This window comes from Melozone crissalis, unplaced genomic scaffold (genome assembly GCF_028551555.1).
Source record: "Melozone crissalis strain CALT ecotype California unplaced genomic scaffold, PUWL_Pcris_2 ptg000027l_1, whole genome shotgun sequence".
NCBI lineage: Eukaryota > Metazoa > Chordata > Aves > Passeriformes > Passerellidae > Melozone > Melozone crissalis.
The window spans coordinates 38,794,341-38,810,529 of record NW_026535805.1 but is presented as its reverse complement, the minus strand read 5'-3'; the positions used below and the strand labels follow the sequence as shown (position 1 = coordinate 38,810,529).

General features: G+C 39.6%; 1 protein-coding gene across 1 annotated transcript in view; it reads left to right on the top strand.

The window, feature by feature from the left end:
- PLEKHG1 (pleckstrin homology and RhoGEF domain containing G1) overlaps nt 1–16,189 on the top strand; it is a 125,882-nt gene that overhangs the window by 91,180 nt on the left and 18,513 nt on the right. The window contains exons 5-6 of the mRNA XM_054280196.1: nt 5,264–5,367; nt 9,913–9,982. Of these exons, the coding sequence (XP_054136171.1) occupies nt 5,264–5,367; nt 9,913–9,982 (174 nt within the window). The remainder of the gene's footprint in view (nt 1–5,263; nt 5,368–9,912; nt 9,983–16,189) is intronic.

Here is a 16,189-nt window from a genome sequence, read left to right as displayed (position 1 = left end):
TGCCTTAGTGGCCATAGCCCCAGCTAGGGGCTGGTCCTTCAGACCTGTCCTTGCTTTGGTCTCTGTGAGCTTTTTCCAGCTTCAGATGTCTGTGTACAAAACCCCACCAAATACCAGTAAAAGCAGAAAGTCGAAAGACATGCTCACAGAAATTTTTTATTTAGGTTTCTGGGTTTGCTTGTAGTGAATCTGTAGGGTGGACAGTGCAAGCATTTTTAGGTTTCAGTCCCTTGGACTCATATACCCAAAGGAACCAGAGCAAGATAGCAAAGTATGCTTAGTATACAAATGTACATTGCCTTTGCAGAGCAAAGCAGTACTTTAAATAATTGAAAAGAGCTGCAATGAGATGCCCTGACCAAAATTCATCATCCTTGGCCACCTGTTGTGTGGATAGCATGCTATTCTTTGAACCACAAGGCATTCAGAGTATGCTGCTATGCATGCTGGATAAATTAGAAATAAAATAAATAATGGGGAGGAAAGAATAGAAAAAAAAATCAGGTAAAAGGTGAATTGGTACATATTACAACTACCTGTAAATTAGCAGAATAAGCACTGGGAAGCATTTTATAATGTCTATCCTAGTGTACATCTGTTGCCCAACTTTCTCAGTGTACAAGTGTGTGGCAAGCTCAGGCAGCATGGCACGAGCTAGCAGGCTCCAAACAGGATCCATTCCATGGCATGTTTTCCTTCTGGCCTGCAGCCTTTTCCTCCAAGTAGAAGCAGTGATTAGGTGCCTAAGGCTGCTGAGTTGTTTCAGTGGTTCCTCTTCTGCACAGCCATCTGATTTTGGCCAAACAGATCAGTGTTGGGTAGAGGGGAGTTGGGAAAAAATATGGGCATGAGTATGGGGTAGTACCTAGGAGTAAAATCTGCTTTACTAGTAGCACAGATCTGGGGAGTATCAGAAAACTGAGGGTCTGAGTGATGCTGTGGCACTGCCTGGACTGATTAATATTAAATCCTGTTTGATTTAATGTTACCTATCGTTCCTCTGTCTGCAACACTACTAGAAGTCACTGAAGTTTTGATAAATACCTGGTTTTAAACATTTTTAGGTCAGTGACTGAGGTTTTGTGATGTTAGTCCTCAGCTCTTGAACCCAGAGTGTGTTGCTGAAATCAGAGACATAGGGCAGCTTCTCTTTCTCCTGCAATTTGTTTAGCCATTAGAAAGCAGAGTTTCCCAGTGGATAGAATCCCTTTTTGATTCTTTTCTGGTATTGATATTTAATCAGATTTTCAGTCCTGTGTGCCTTGTGTGCCTGCCTCTTGGCAAAGGTGCACCTGTGCCGCTACACTGCTCTTTTAACAGTTTTGCTTATCTTTTGTGATATTTTTTATGTACACTCCTGCCCTGTAAAGGGATTACGAAGGACTTGTATATATATTTCTTACAGGGCAGGATAAAAATTGATTCTCATTTTACAAGGCAGTCTGTTTTTTTACCCATTTTTAAGAATTACTCTGTTAATATTAGCATTAATATTATCCCTTTTAATGTGCAATTTTAACATTACCACAGTAATGGCTAATTTATGCTATGGTCTAAACAACAATAGATGGAGTTTTTAAAGTTAGGGGTGCATATGTGTTCAAAGGAGAGCCAAGGTGGCTAGATAAAAAGGTCCCACTCATTTGCATTTGGTTTCTAAAGTTTGGTCATGGAATACATTAATCAGTATGTGAAAATAATTTTGCTCATATTGTGCTTTTCTTGACAGTGTTCTCTCATTACTGATTAATATTTTTTAGTCTCTAAGGTTAATGTTTTCATAATTTTATTCCTCTAGAGATCTTTTTTTTTTTTTGTGATTGTGGAGGAGGAGACGGTAGTTAGGCTATGCAACTTGTAGCAGACATTCCTTCTGATGGATTTGGCATGATGAAAGACAAATGGGGAGAACATCAAACCCAGCAAGAAGGGCAGGGCAGTCTGGCAAGACTCTCCTAGTTTTTGGAGAGTTTCAAGGAAAAGGGAGGAGAAAATTGTGCAATACCATGAGAGCAAACCGTGGTCCATAAATCAGTCTAAGGAGATGGACATTTGTGAGGGTTTTTTTTCTCCTATAAAGTAAGCTAGGTGTTTATGCCATAACTGCAGAGAAGCAGTAAAAGGCAAAGGTTATAAACAAATCATTCGGTGCCGACAGAGGGTTCATAGATGCTGACAAGAAACAAATAAAGTGAATAAGGTCAGTACTCTGTTCTGATACATTTCATTGATTTCTGCACCATGTCATTACATTTGCAGCCTGCTCTGTTATCTTGTAGCTCCAAACCTTTCATTATGGCTCCAGATGATAACAGCTGTTGATACACGGCTGTGACTACCATGGGGGTAAAGTACCATTTGCTAAGAAATAATGAGGAAAACCCCCACGTCTGGGTAGCTTTGATCTGCCTGTGGTGTTGTCCTTGCAGAAGGTGTTATATGTCAATACTGCATCTGTTTCCTGGATGAGTTCATGAAGCCTTTATGAGAGCACACGTGCCCTATAAAGCAGTATAATCAGACAGGTCCCACTGGCTGAGCCAGTGCAAGCAATGTGCTGCTGTGCAGGGCCTGATCTGCAGGACACTAATGTGTTAGGACTGTCCAAGGTCCACCTTTTTCACAAAAATTTGAATACCTGGAGCTTTTTGCTGTGTGTCTATCTGCTTACACCAATAATAGCAACATAAACATGTCTGTAGTCTCAAGTCAGTAATATTGACAAAGTTAGAAAGCTAAGCCAGGACAGCAGTCCTCAAATTGTGTAATTTCTTAGCAGTATGAGGTGAGGTACAAGATAATTCTGAATCCCAAGCATTTTGAACAAATAACCGTCTAGCCTTACCCTAGGGAAGCACAAATCCACCCAGTTGTTTCTGGTTTGTTTCTGATCTGAGGCTGGATGAGGAAGGGGGCCTGAAGCACAGTCTGAAGGAACTTCTAGCAAAAGGGTGGTGGTGTCTAGCAGACTGTGGGTGTGTGGTGCTTGTAGGCTGATACTGGCATATCTTACAGGAGTGCAGGAAAACTGCCAAAGCACCTGCAGGCTGCTGCTTGACAGCAACATTAGAAGGGTGCCTGGTTCCCCCTTTTCTTACTATTAATTGGTAAAAGACTGAGAAGAGTAGGTGTATGTGGAGGGAAATCAGGCTAAGAGGACAAAAGGAGCAGAAACCAGGTCATGCATATAACACTGTCTACAATACTGGAAATAACTGTGGACTGTTTGTTATTTTGAAGAAACCCAAGCTTCAGCTGTGTTGAGATGAATGAATTGGAAAGGAACTCCTCTTTATTCATTAAATGTGCTGTATGGAGTTACTTAATGTAGGATTTCCATTCCTCTGCAGTCCAACCTTGTCATATCAGCCCAGGGTGCTGCAGTGTCCCTGCAGCGCTAAAAATGTTTTCAGAGGTTCACAATTCCACTGCAGCTTTTCCATTCTTTGTTTTTATATGATGAAGATGTGTCTCTGGTCAGAAAAGGTTATTTGTTTAGTACCATTACTGGAGTAGACCTGAATATATTATCTGCTTCTGCCTTTGACCCAATGTACTGCTTGCTGCAGTCCTGTCTGCCTCACCATCCTGAACCTTTTCACTCTTCTGCAGCTTCTGAGTATAAATGAAAAGCTGAAGTTCAGGGAGCCTGTGGATGTGATTCCAAAGACTTCCTGCACAAATATATTTCAAGGTCAGGGGTGGGCTCTGAGGCTGCTGCCAGCCAGGAGGGAAGGTAGAGTAAGTTTGGATGCTGTCACAGGAGAAATGACACAGCTCTCCAGGGACTTGCCTGTCTATTGCTACTCATTGCTCTTCTTAAAGACACTGAGGATACCTTGGAATAGACTTACTTGCTTTGCCCTGGTGAAAAATACTAAGTTTTGGGAATGATGGGGGCTACCTTTAACTGGAGGTGATGATGGAGTGTGGATTATTGATAGGGGAAGGGGACAGGAAATTCTGCTGATACCTAAACCTGCATCTTGGCTACACCTCTGAGTTTGCTGACACTGCTTCAGCTGAACAGAAGGATATGGGCATGGAGGCTTAAATGCTGTAATTCTTAACCTTCCTTATGAGGACACCTAGAAACCAAAAGTCAGATCCTTGGCGTATTCAAACCCTTTGTCTGCACAGAATTTATACAGAATAAATCTTGGCCAGTGTATGTGTTCTGTAATACCTTTTTCTATGTGACTCTGGAACACAGTTACATCTTAGAGGTTTTCATGGTCTTTTTGGCATTTCACAGGGTTCCTTCCCCACAGCACCCTGGAATGCTGTGTTGCATTTGGGAGGTTGCCACACCACATTGTCTAGCCACAGGCTAAAGGATTTTATTTATTTTTATTTCACATTGTTTCAGCTGTTTTCACTTTTATTTCCATACTCCAGCAGAATTTCTTTGTGAATGTGGCAGCACATCAGGTTTCTTGTTTCATGAGCTGTAGTTAAATAGCCTGCTGGATTTGTTTGCCCTTATGAGAGATTTTTAATACTGTAGCAGCAACAGAAAAAAGGTGACATTGAGCTCTTATCGAAGTGAGAGAAGAGGTGGGAAAGTTATTCTCCCAGAACACTGCTGATCTGAGCTTTTCTAGCTGTCATGTTCTTATTCAAATAAAATCCCTGGATGAGAGTCTATCAGTCTTGTAAGGGCAAAAAGAAATTTATGCTGGAGTATATAGCAATATGTAATTTGCCATGTAACTCTATGCTTTGTAAATTGCATGGACATAGATACATTGAGATCTGTCTTCTACATACTCTGTATTCTTTGGTAACTGTGATTTTTTAAAAAGTAATTTATTCAGTGGTTGCTTTTTTGAGCCTCTGTTGTTTGTGTGCTTTCTGTTCTTCATTATATAGCTTTTCTGTTACTAGGACTGCATTAAATGACATTCTTCATCTCTTACATTTTTTTTGTCTTTGAGCCAGACAAATGATCAATTAAACTGTCACTGTGAATGAAATTTGAAAACCTTTGTTTATCAGTAGCGAGAGAAACATTGGCTGTGCTGTCTAAGAGGTATAACTTAGCTTTCAGCCTTTTGTTATTTTCTTGGTTTCAGGGAACAGATAAGTACTGTTACCGTTCATAATACAGTGACTGTTCTCAGAGGGGCTGCTGAAAGCTTTATTGTAATAATAAGGTGAAACTGATATTCAGAGACTCATCTTGTACAATAAAACATAGCTCTGTTTACTGGTCTAGGAAAGGAGGAAATGTCTGAAGACCTCCCTCTCATTTCTCTTGTAGGATTACCTCGACTGTATCATCACTGATCAGACCAAGCTGTCCCTGGGAACAGAGGAGCGATCAGCCCTGTTTGGAAACATACGGGATATCTACCATTTCAACAGGTAAATTCCTTTTTAGCTAAATGGAAACACCTCAATAGCCTGGGTTAACGAGAGGGAGCAAACCAGCCAAATTCACTTTTATTAAACTGCCAGAATCTATAAATCAAGAAATTATCTAATTTTAATTCTAAACAAAGTTAGTTTGCTGACACCCGATTTTTTAAGCTGTTTTGATGCACGAAGATGGTCTCCATGTACATTTTTTTGCTTTTATGCTGGGTATTTACATGATTGTAAGCCTAACCTGCTCTGTGCTTTAACTGAGCTTAATGCAAGACCACTGTAGAAGAAATTCTTGCCTTAATGAAGAGATTTTTTATTGCTACTATATCAGCTCCTTTTGTGTACCTATGTGCATCACGCAGATCTGGCTTTTGTAGTGTTTCATGCTACTAGGTGCTCCCTCAATTCCTTTCTCAAAACTGTATTCAAGTACCTTTCCTTAATTGAAGTTTTTTGTTCAGTGTCTTTCCAGCCTTCTCTAAAACTCTGCAGATGGGATTCTGGTGTGTATTGGGAGCCTGAAGTAAAATGTCTTGCTTGCATATCTAGTGCCACATTGTGTGGGATCTCAGTATCTGCAGTTTGAGGAGCATGCTACTGCTGCTTCTGTCTGAATCCTCTGTTACTATAAAAATTATTAACTTAGTCAGCATTTAAGGAAAACCTGACTATTCAACCGATGCAGGAAATATATTGACATAAAGTTCCCACATATTTTATATACCAATGCTCCTGTAAAAGCTCTCTTAGCTTTGCTATAGTTGACAAAACATCTCCCAAACCTCTGTGTTCTCTGAAGAACAGATAATTTAATTAATGATTCTGAAGTGGAGCACTTGTGTCAAAGATCATCTTCAATGATTCTCCATCATCATGGGAAGTTACTTTTAACGGCTTCAACTGCTGAGATTGCTGTTTAGTGTCAAAGGAAAGAGAGAATGGATCTATTCAGAACTTATGGACAAAGATGAAATCTAAAGTCTTTTCCTGAAGCTTAAAATAGCTACTGCAGGGTAATGGAAATATGCTTAACTAGAAAGCTGCTGTGTCCTGCTTCAGCTACAACAACTGACTTTACTGAATGTCTAACAGCTGGAAAATACATAGTGGGAGCATGCTAAAACAGGCTCATGGACTGTTTTAGAGCCATGAGACAATGATTGTGAGCTTACAGATTCCCAGTGGTCATAAAGTGGAAAAACACAATCCTGGCCATTATATTTTCTGATCCTTCAAAAGCTAGAAAAATGACAGATGTGATACCTAGAATGCATTTATGCCAGCTTCATTGCAAATATTGCCTACTAAAACTACTTTCAAGTATGATCAGTTTTTATATAGAATTACTGAGCTGTGCCAAAAAAAAAAAAAGTTGAAAAGAAAAAAAAAAGAAAAGCAGTTTTGGGAAATTTAAGAGATAGATATCTTAGAATGTTAAAACATACAGGAAAGTTCTCCAAAGCATCTAGCAAATTACTAATGTATTTCAGGCCTTCTGATATAAAGTTCTGCTTGGAAATTGTGAGTTCTTAAAACTGAACGCTCACTGTAGATCCCAGTATAGCTTCAAGGATTAAGTTTACTCTTGTGTGAAATTTGGCATGTAGCTTTTGGGTCTTAAACATACTCTTGAGCCTTTTTTATTTATCCTTAGCTTCAGAAAAAGGTTCATTTGGCAGTTCTGTGTTAGTAGTTTCGGATTATTTTTGTTAGCATGACTTTATAGATTTAGAATTACCTTGTTTTCCTCAACTTTGACTTAATCCATAAGCAAAGGTTTCAGTCTGGGATTTTTTTCAGACTTGCAGATCTGAGAAATTTCATTTCAGTGAATGGGAATTTCTCTCAGCTAAACTACCTAGGATTTTCAAGTGGTGTGTTGAATGGCAGAAATGGTGGTGATCATGGTAACTGCTAGCTACTGCATGATTATGATCTCTTCTTGAAAAACTATTTCTTTCTGAGTTTCATGGTAGTAAGGTCTGGCTTCTTCTGAGGAGAAACCATCATCAAGCTTCATCAAAAAATCAAAGTGTCCTAAAAGGCATTGTAATAAGACTTTCATTAATTTGACAATCATTTGACTTGAAACATTCATTTGACTTGAAAAGATAATGAATGCACAGTATTTAAAATTGTCAGTCTTTATGCTTCACTCTCTCATCCCAAAGGAGTTAGCATAAGCTCCCGATGATGTTCGTACAGATTCAGATTTTCCAAGCTCTATAGCTCAGTACATGGTCTTCACTGGCCCTGGCTCCTGTGTCATGTTTCAGTGTGAATCCTGTTAGTGATCCATCTGAAAGAGCACAGAGCTCCTCCAGCAGTGCTCGCTCCTGCTCCCTGCCTGGCTGGCTGGCACGAGCCAGTTGCAGAGGCCAAGAACTGTGACCAGCAGAAAACCTCTGGATATTCAGGTGAACAGGACCAACACTTTTTTCTGTTGTTCTTTCTACCTCCTGCCAGGTACTTAAACATAGCCTATAATATAATAGCCCTACTTTTTCACATCAGCTTGCTTTTATAGGAATTTATTTAAGATTTTCATAGTGCCTGAGCATGACAGTTTTGCTGTTTTTACAGTGGCAGACTGCTCTTACCAATCCTTTTGATACCATTCAGATAAGACAGAGCAGAGTGCAGAATAGGTAACAAACTCATTCAAAACCAGCCCTTACATTCTGGGCTTGTGCTGAAGACACAAACCACTAGTGTATTGAACACATACACATGGATTCAATTGCATGAATACATACAATCTCTAAGTGTTCCTCTTCTCTATCATGAAGGAGAAATGATGTGGTTTCATCGGAGACCTGTAGGAATAAAATGACAGTCCAGGTGCTGCGTACTTTAGGCCATCAGGAGAACTTCTGACTGCCAGCCAGCAGGAATCCTCTGAGCCTGTTTGGCATGTTTGATGTTATTTCCAAAACTCGTGTGTGGGGCACAGTCAATGAGTATAACTGGTGGCTATGGTCAACATTGCTACAGCTTGCTTCTTTTGCTGATGTAAATGAGCTTCATGAGGTTGGGGTATCAAGCAAGGGCCATATTTTTATTCCGATTTTGATGAAGGGAGAAATTGAGGTGTAGAGGTTAAATTGTCACTGTACAAAGTGACTTGGTGACTGCTGAACCTAAGTTCTTTGCTTGTCTTTATTCCTTGTGACTGCATGTTGATTTCTCCCTTTCCTTCCTTTAGTAATTAGAGAAGCAAGGAACAAGTGAGGAAACTCTTCTGATTGACTGTTTTTTGTACATGCAGAGGGAAATTGTGTCTGCTTACAGGGGAAAAGGGTAGATCCCTAGATACTAAGCCTAGGAACTCTTAGAAAACTTGTTCAGGGAACCAGCTGTGAATTGGGAGAAAAGTGACCCTAAATGGAAAATCATCTGTGGGAGTGTGTGTGGGGGGGTGGGGGAAGGGTCAGGGGGACGAGGGTGAGGAGGAGAAGAAGAAAATTCTTTTAGAGAACAATTTGGCAGAAAATTCAATTTCTTCTCTGAATATGTCCTTCAGTAAGACTAAAAACTCTTTGGATCAACGAGATAACTTTTGAGGTTTTCTTCTTCTACTCGAACTCTTTCTTTCACTGAATTTAGTTTCAATAACTGAGTTTTATTCAAGAGCAGACAGGCTCTATTATTGCTTTGCTCCTGTTCAAATGAATTAATTTTCTCTTTGGCATGTAAAAATTATAAAATCCTCTCACATGTTTTTTTTATGCATGTAGAACTTATATGCATATATATTCCCTTACAGAAAACTTTTTCCAGGCTTACCATTTTATCTTTGATGAAGAAACACACTAAAAGTAGACTAATTTTCCTGAATGAGCTACATAACGTTTTTCATGTCTGAGAAATACGTTCCCAGTTCTCACCACTATTTTTCAGAGCAGTTCATCATTTCCCTTGGTCAAGTAAAGCTTGTAAACACAAAAAGTCTTTATAGGACAGTGCACGTGCTTCGGTGGCTTTTAAATTTTCTTAATTATTTAATTAATTAGTTTTATATCATGTTCATTGATACACAAGCTACACAACTGTCTGACTGCACCACTATGATTATTGTTAAAGAGCTGTCAGTCACACAGTCATGGAATAGTTTGGGTTGGAAGGCACCTGTAAAGGTCATCTAGCCCAGCCTCCTTGCAATTAGCAGAGACATCTTCAATTAGATCAGGTTCCTCAGAGCCCCATCCAACCTGCCCTTGAATGTTTCTAGGATCTTCATCTACCTGAAGGAAGGGGCTCAGCTTTGCTTAGCAGAACAACCAATCCATGGTCAACCTGATGACTTTAATTTTGAAAAAGTGGGAATACTATTTCCTTATAGTTCTCCTCTGCCTGCAAATAAAAAACCCAGTATCTGGCAGAGGGAGGGGGCATCAAAGGTGTTCTTGTTCCCTTTGTAGGACTCCCTGCATCATTAAGTGCTGCCATGAATAGCACAGCAGTGTCTGGTTCTGAATATACAATTGTGTCTAGTCTAAAGTGTGCCATAATTGGCTTGCCTTGTCCTGTTCTTTGTTTTAGTGAACTTCTGCAAGATTTGGAAAACTGTGAAAATGATCCTGTGGCTATAGCAGATTGTTTTGTTTCCAAGGTAAGTCTGAAGCACCAGATTCAGAGTGCAGTGGGGGAAATAAGATTCATTTATTAGCTTTTGAGACCTAATCTTGACAGCTTGTGTAATGTTAATCAAGAAAAGTCAGCAAATCTGTGGAAAGGGAAGGATTTTCTCTTAGCAATTGATAGGGATATGCCTCTTATTTGCATTTCTAAAAAATTAAGACAAAGGTGTCATTTTCTTCAATAAGTGTATCTGAGCTGGTGGAGCTGTTTATTGAGTTCATTTTTAGGACTTAGTTTTTTTTGTCAACTATTACAGGGGTTCTCTGTTTTACTTGCATCTGTAAATGTAGGTGATCAAGTCTGTTACTCTGGTTATGCCTTGTCAGCTTAAAAACAGCTAGAGAGTAAAACTTGGCTGCATTCCTAAAAAAGGCAATAACATTAACATACAAAATGCACCCATATTGTTTTGTTAGAATTTTTCCTGAAACCCAGAACTCTACCTTAAATTTTCTTTTTAAATGGAATGGCCCAAAGTCTAGCCTTAAGATTCACATCCCATTCTCTCTAATGCTTTGAATTTTCTGAACATTGATAGGACATCTTGATTCTGTTGGGCAATACTGAAGCCAAAAATATGGATTATGGGAAGTTGTTAGATGCAGCAGAAATACAGGGAAGAGGGTGACCTTCTTTGTAGGAAACACATAGAGCCAGTCAGGGAGAAGAGGAATGACTGTAATGAGTAGGACAACAAGAAATTAAATAATTTGGGCTACAGATGATGGTAGTTCACTGCAGACTTCACCAGAGAATCAACATATTTCTTGAATCTCTAGAGCCCAAATGTGTTAAAAAAATAATGCTATCTCTGTGGTATTTCTGGAGGAAAAGAGATCATGTAGTTGTCTAAAGTTGAATTATCGCTTTATAGGTGTGTTTGCCTTTTTGTATTAAAAAAAAAAAGAACAACGAAGAACCAAAATTAAATGAATACAAACATGAAAAAACTCCAAAGAGACCAAAAAGCCAAAGGCTGTCATGTTTTATACTTTGTCCTGAACTCAGCATTGTCAGCACCAAGCACTTAATGTTGTAAGTCTAACACATGGATTTAGGATTAACAGGGCCACCCTCTCATTAATTCAGTAATTTGTTTGGCACTGTTGTGACATAAGGGATTTTATAGTAAATGAGAGTGATGATACCAGCTAAGTACTGCTGTTTCACCAGATCTCTTGGTTCAGCTGAGTTTGAGAAAGTAATTTATCTAGTAACTGGTATTTTGTAAGCACTGAGAGACCTTAGTGTTGGCACCACTAATGCAAAAGTAGGATGCATTTTTGCCCCATTGCAGTGGGGTTTATGGCATGCTGTTATTGCTACAGATAGCCTGGATTGAATTGAATTGAAGGAGAGAGAATGGGATAAGGGCAAGTGCAAAGTCCTGCTTCTGGAACCCCATGTGCCTGCTGAGTCTGGCCGACTAGAAAACAGCTTAATAAAAATGATCTGGGGTCCTGGTGGGCAAGAAGCTGTGAGTAGGTCAGCAGAGTGCCTGTGCAGTGAAGGCCAACTGGGAGGCCTTCGGCGTGTTTACAGATAAAACAGTTTGGAGCTGGTAGATATTTCTGCTGTATTGCTTGCTTATAGCTGGGACTGCTCCTGCTGGGATGTAAAACAGAGATGGTGCAACTGATAATAAGAAGTCCAGGAAAAAATTGTGTTCTCATTCAAATTGGCCAACTGAAAGGGCTTGTCTGGTAGACTTTCTGGCCTTTACTTCCAAAACCCATCTGCATATCATTGCTAGTGCCTTTTGTTCCCTTGTCAAATGCTTTTAGCATTTGTATTATTGGCAGGCAGCTGCCTGATGGCTCAGAGATTGCAGTACTAACAGGCATTTTTTAGCTTCATCCAGACAAGTGCAAACACTTAAAAGCAAAATCAAACAATACCAAAATACCCCACAGTTCTGGTCTTGGCCGAGAGGATTTCATTGCAGCAACTGCTGACTGCCTTAACAAACTCCAGTTGTCCATTCTTGGTTGCTTGTGTCTTCCCAGCACCAAGAAGTGGAAATAAAACTGCCTTTTTTGGCAGCATGTGCTCCTTCAAGTCTTACAGGACTTTGGCCATTTATTGTTTCATTGCTCCGTTAGATCCTCACTGTGAGTGAAGCACAGGGATATTATCATGCTGAAGTCATAGCTCACAGCCTTAGCCAGTGGAGATGTCTGTGCTGGAGCTTCTTGAATGCTTCCAGTGGAACTGTGCTTAGGTCCAGCGAGCTCTGGATCTAGTGCCATTTTTTCACCCAACTGTGAATATTGTAGGTGTTGCAAATCTTAAGGTACAATCAACTTTTCACTGTACTTACTGTGTTTGCTTTTTCCACTCTTAAGAAGCTCAGTAACTGCATAAAGTGAAAGTTTTTTCTTTCTTGGGGTTCATGTGAAATCACCTGAAGTTAGTTTGCAGTATAACAACAGTTATGGTTAAAGTAACTCTGGAGCTTGTTGTATAAAATGTTTTATATTTGGGAAGATGTGGGGATCTTGATTTTTGAAGTTTTGGATCATTCTCTTTGAACTTTGTTATTCGGTTTAGCGCAATAAAATTTCTTGTATTGCATATTATACTTCTCTCACACAATCATACATGACTGTGTTTCCTGTGTATAACTTTCATGCTTCAGTAGTAAAAAGCTTTGTAACTTTTAAGGGAAAGGATTATCAAAACACACTTCAGTGTAATTTGAACAAAAACCACATCATTGTGGGTTTGAATCTTTATATTAACATTTTCTGTGCTGAGTGCCCAAAGCAAATAGCCCCTAAAATGGCAGCTTTGATTTTATTAACAGATTTCGACGATGTTTTTAGTCTGAACTAGCCAGTAACACAAAACTCATTAACCACTAAAATAATGATGCAAAGCTATGACTTTATGGAAATGGAAATATTTAATAGCAACTTAAAACATTATATTGAATCTCTCTGCTTCCAAGTATTTAAATACATTAATTACTCACCAGCAGATAGACACAAATGCAGAAAAGCACACATATTTTAAAACCTGCTATGCAATCATGAATTGCAGTCCTTTTTTCTGCCTCAAGATGCAGATGGTATGGGTATGGATATTTGTTTTACAGTGGGATGGCTGCTGCATGGAAATAACTTGCCTCTGAGGGTAGTGTTGTACTAATTCAGTTTATATCAGTTCTGATCCTCTCTCTTTGTCTAGAAGAACTGTATTAGCATTGGATATAAAAGTTCTTGGAGACGTAGTGCTGGTAACTAATTGGAGACTAATAAAAAGGTTCCAGTGCAAGGTTAGCTATGGCTTAGTTATTCACACAGAAGACTTTATAAGGTTTTTTTTGCCAGTCCACTCTTTCATTTTTATAGTAATGATGCCAGTGTTAATTAGAAGATTGACTTCAGTATTCTATACGTTTACATTTAAGTGAGTTGTTTTAAAGGAGAGCTGAATTCTGGCACGTCAGTCTTCGCACTCAACACCCCAGAAATTCAGAACATATGTTTTCTGCAAGGCACACTAACAGCTTAACCAGGGGGAAAGGGAGAATTACTTTAATCTAGCATCTCATTAGTGAAGAGGATATCCAGGCAATTGGCTTCAGTTTGCACACTGACTCCACTCATTTTCTCAGTCTCCATTTTCTTTTAAAGTGCCTTTTATGGCTATAAAAAAGCACAGTGCACTAACAATTGAGGGAAGATCTGGAATATATGTGGAGGAGACATGCAGTGAATTGATTCCAGTGTGACGGACCAGTGTAAGTATACTGGGGTCTGCTCACACTTGGCTTTGCTCTTGAGAGAGACTTTCAATCAGCATGGACAAACTCTCAGCTTGAGTCTCAGGTTTTTGCAGCTCCTACCACAACAGCTTTGTGCCCTCATATTTAAACTGCTCCCTGGAGCAATTCCAGAGCAGAGATCAGAGATCTCTCTCCATGCAGAGATCAGTTTTCATTTGGTCTGAAGACAGCTGATGTGAATAAAACTATTTTCAAGCTGAGTAAATTTAAGAATGTCAGAAGAAATACTGATGAGCATAGCTGGTGTTTTCCTTATGTTGTGAAAGTAGTTGGAAAAATAATAAAACCATCTTAGTTTTTGGTTTTTCTCTTGCTCCTGTTCTGAGCAGGGCAGTTTTGTCAGGATGAGGAAGAACTTCTCTTACAAGTGGCTCTCTTGGCCACTTTCCCAACAAGTACACATGAATCCAGCTAATGCCTGGGCAAGGTGTATGGTGTTGATTCACAAGAGATCTGCAAGTTTGAGTGCGTATCAACAATCTCATCCTGGAGGCAAAACACATGTACTTGACTTTCTCCTGGCACTATGCTCGCATTGCTCAGTAAAAGTAAATGCTCTCTGATGGTTCTGTGTGGTGAAATGAGCTGTGGCTCACTGGAGCAAGTACACACGTAAGTGCAGTGTGGAATTCGGTGTTATGTCTGCTCAGAAAGCAGGGGTGATAGTGAAACCACTCTTAAGCTTTAGAGGTATCAAGGGCATAAGAAACTATCTTTTTTTTTAATACAAATTTGTTGCATTTAATAGCTAGACAAAAGTTCTTTTAAAACAAAAAAAAAAGCCCCATTAAAAGTAGTTCTGACCTTGTGTAAAAAAATCTCAAACCAAAAACCAAACCAAAGAGCGAGAGTGTGAAAAGGCTCCTGGGGATTTCAGACATGCTTTTGATTTTGAGGGGAATGTGCACACAGCCTACTCTGTAACCCTGAAGTGTTTGGCCTTGTTTGTTTTACAGATAGTACTTTCATTGGTTGAAATTTCACAAGAGATACTCTTTCCCTTTTTGTTTGAAAAGCAGACTAATCATGTGATATGAGCAGAATAAAAACATAAAAATTAATTGGCTCAAAATGTTCTTCACGCTGCTTATGTAGTAATTCTATAAATTGTATTGTTCTCTTAGGATAGCTGTGGGAATATATTAAAATTTTACCAAAATCCCTTGAATGAAAACTTTGAATTAATATATGCATATATAAAATAAATTACTTTTTTTTCTCCATACTGAATTTCACCTTAGTGTTCTCTCTTAAGCACCCTGGCTTATTATGAGTGCTGGCTAGTTTGGTAGTGATTGCCAAAGAAAATTACACAGTGTAATATCTGCAGCTCTCTGAGGTTTGTTAATTCTTCATTTTGAGGGGAGAGGGTTTGGAGCTGTGGCTGTGTTTCCAAGCATGGACAGGAGCAGTCTGTGACACAGGCTCACTTCCTCTGCATGTGGACATGGGGCATAGGTAACACCACCACAAAACCTAGCTGAGATGACAAAGTTAGTTCAAGTGTGAAAAACCAAGATAAATTATTTAACTGTATTTGTATCAAGACTACTTTTAGTTGGTTTGTTGGTTTCTAAGAGAAGAGCAATTTAATAAGCTTACAGCCTACCAGTGAGTAAATGGGGATCACGGTCCCCTGGGGAAACATTTATTAGAAGTTTGCTTGAATTATTTTTCTCAGAACAGTGAAAACTGAAATCCCGTAGGACATACTGAAATGAATCGCAATGCCTTGTACTCCTGCAGGGTAACATCTTACTTTGTATGGGGTCCTTATGGATCACTGCTCAGTGCAGAGATGAATGGCACAACCTGCATTACCCCCGGGAGAGGGGGGACAGGACCAGTGCTGCTGGAATTGTCAAAGGGCACTGCCTGAGATGGCTCTTTCTGATGAATGGCTGAATGAAAAACAGCCAAACCCCAACAGTGAAAAACAAAAGCCACAGCCTGTGTCAGCCCTCTCCCCAGGGGTGGTGCTCCTCAGAGCACTGTGCCTTCTGTGAATGCAGATGTTTGGTCTCGCCATTCACCAGCAGTGGTCCCTGGGAGACAGCCCCTCGTGGAGCACAGCTATTGTGCTGCAGAATAGCCAGAGCCCGTTCTGAAGATGCTTGGAGTGGAAACTGGGGTCTTATTCACTGCTGGAGGATTGTGTTTTATCTGTCCACGGCTTATGAAAGAAAAAGTGATTGATACGGGGAGCACTTTGCATTTCTGCAGTGCTTTCTTAGCCTTTAGGACTCCAGTAAGCTGCAGAAATTGTGTCTTGTTTGGGATAGAGGTTCATAGGCAGATGTGGACTTAGAGCACATGGGAATGCTTCTGGAAATCTGTTCTTGCATAGAATTAAATGATGATTATTAAGAAAAAATCTTAGGCCAGGGA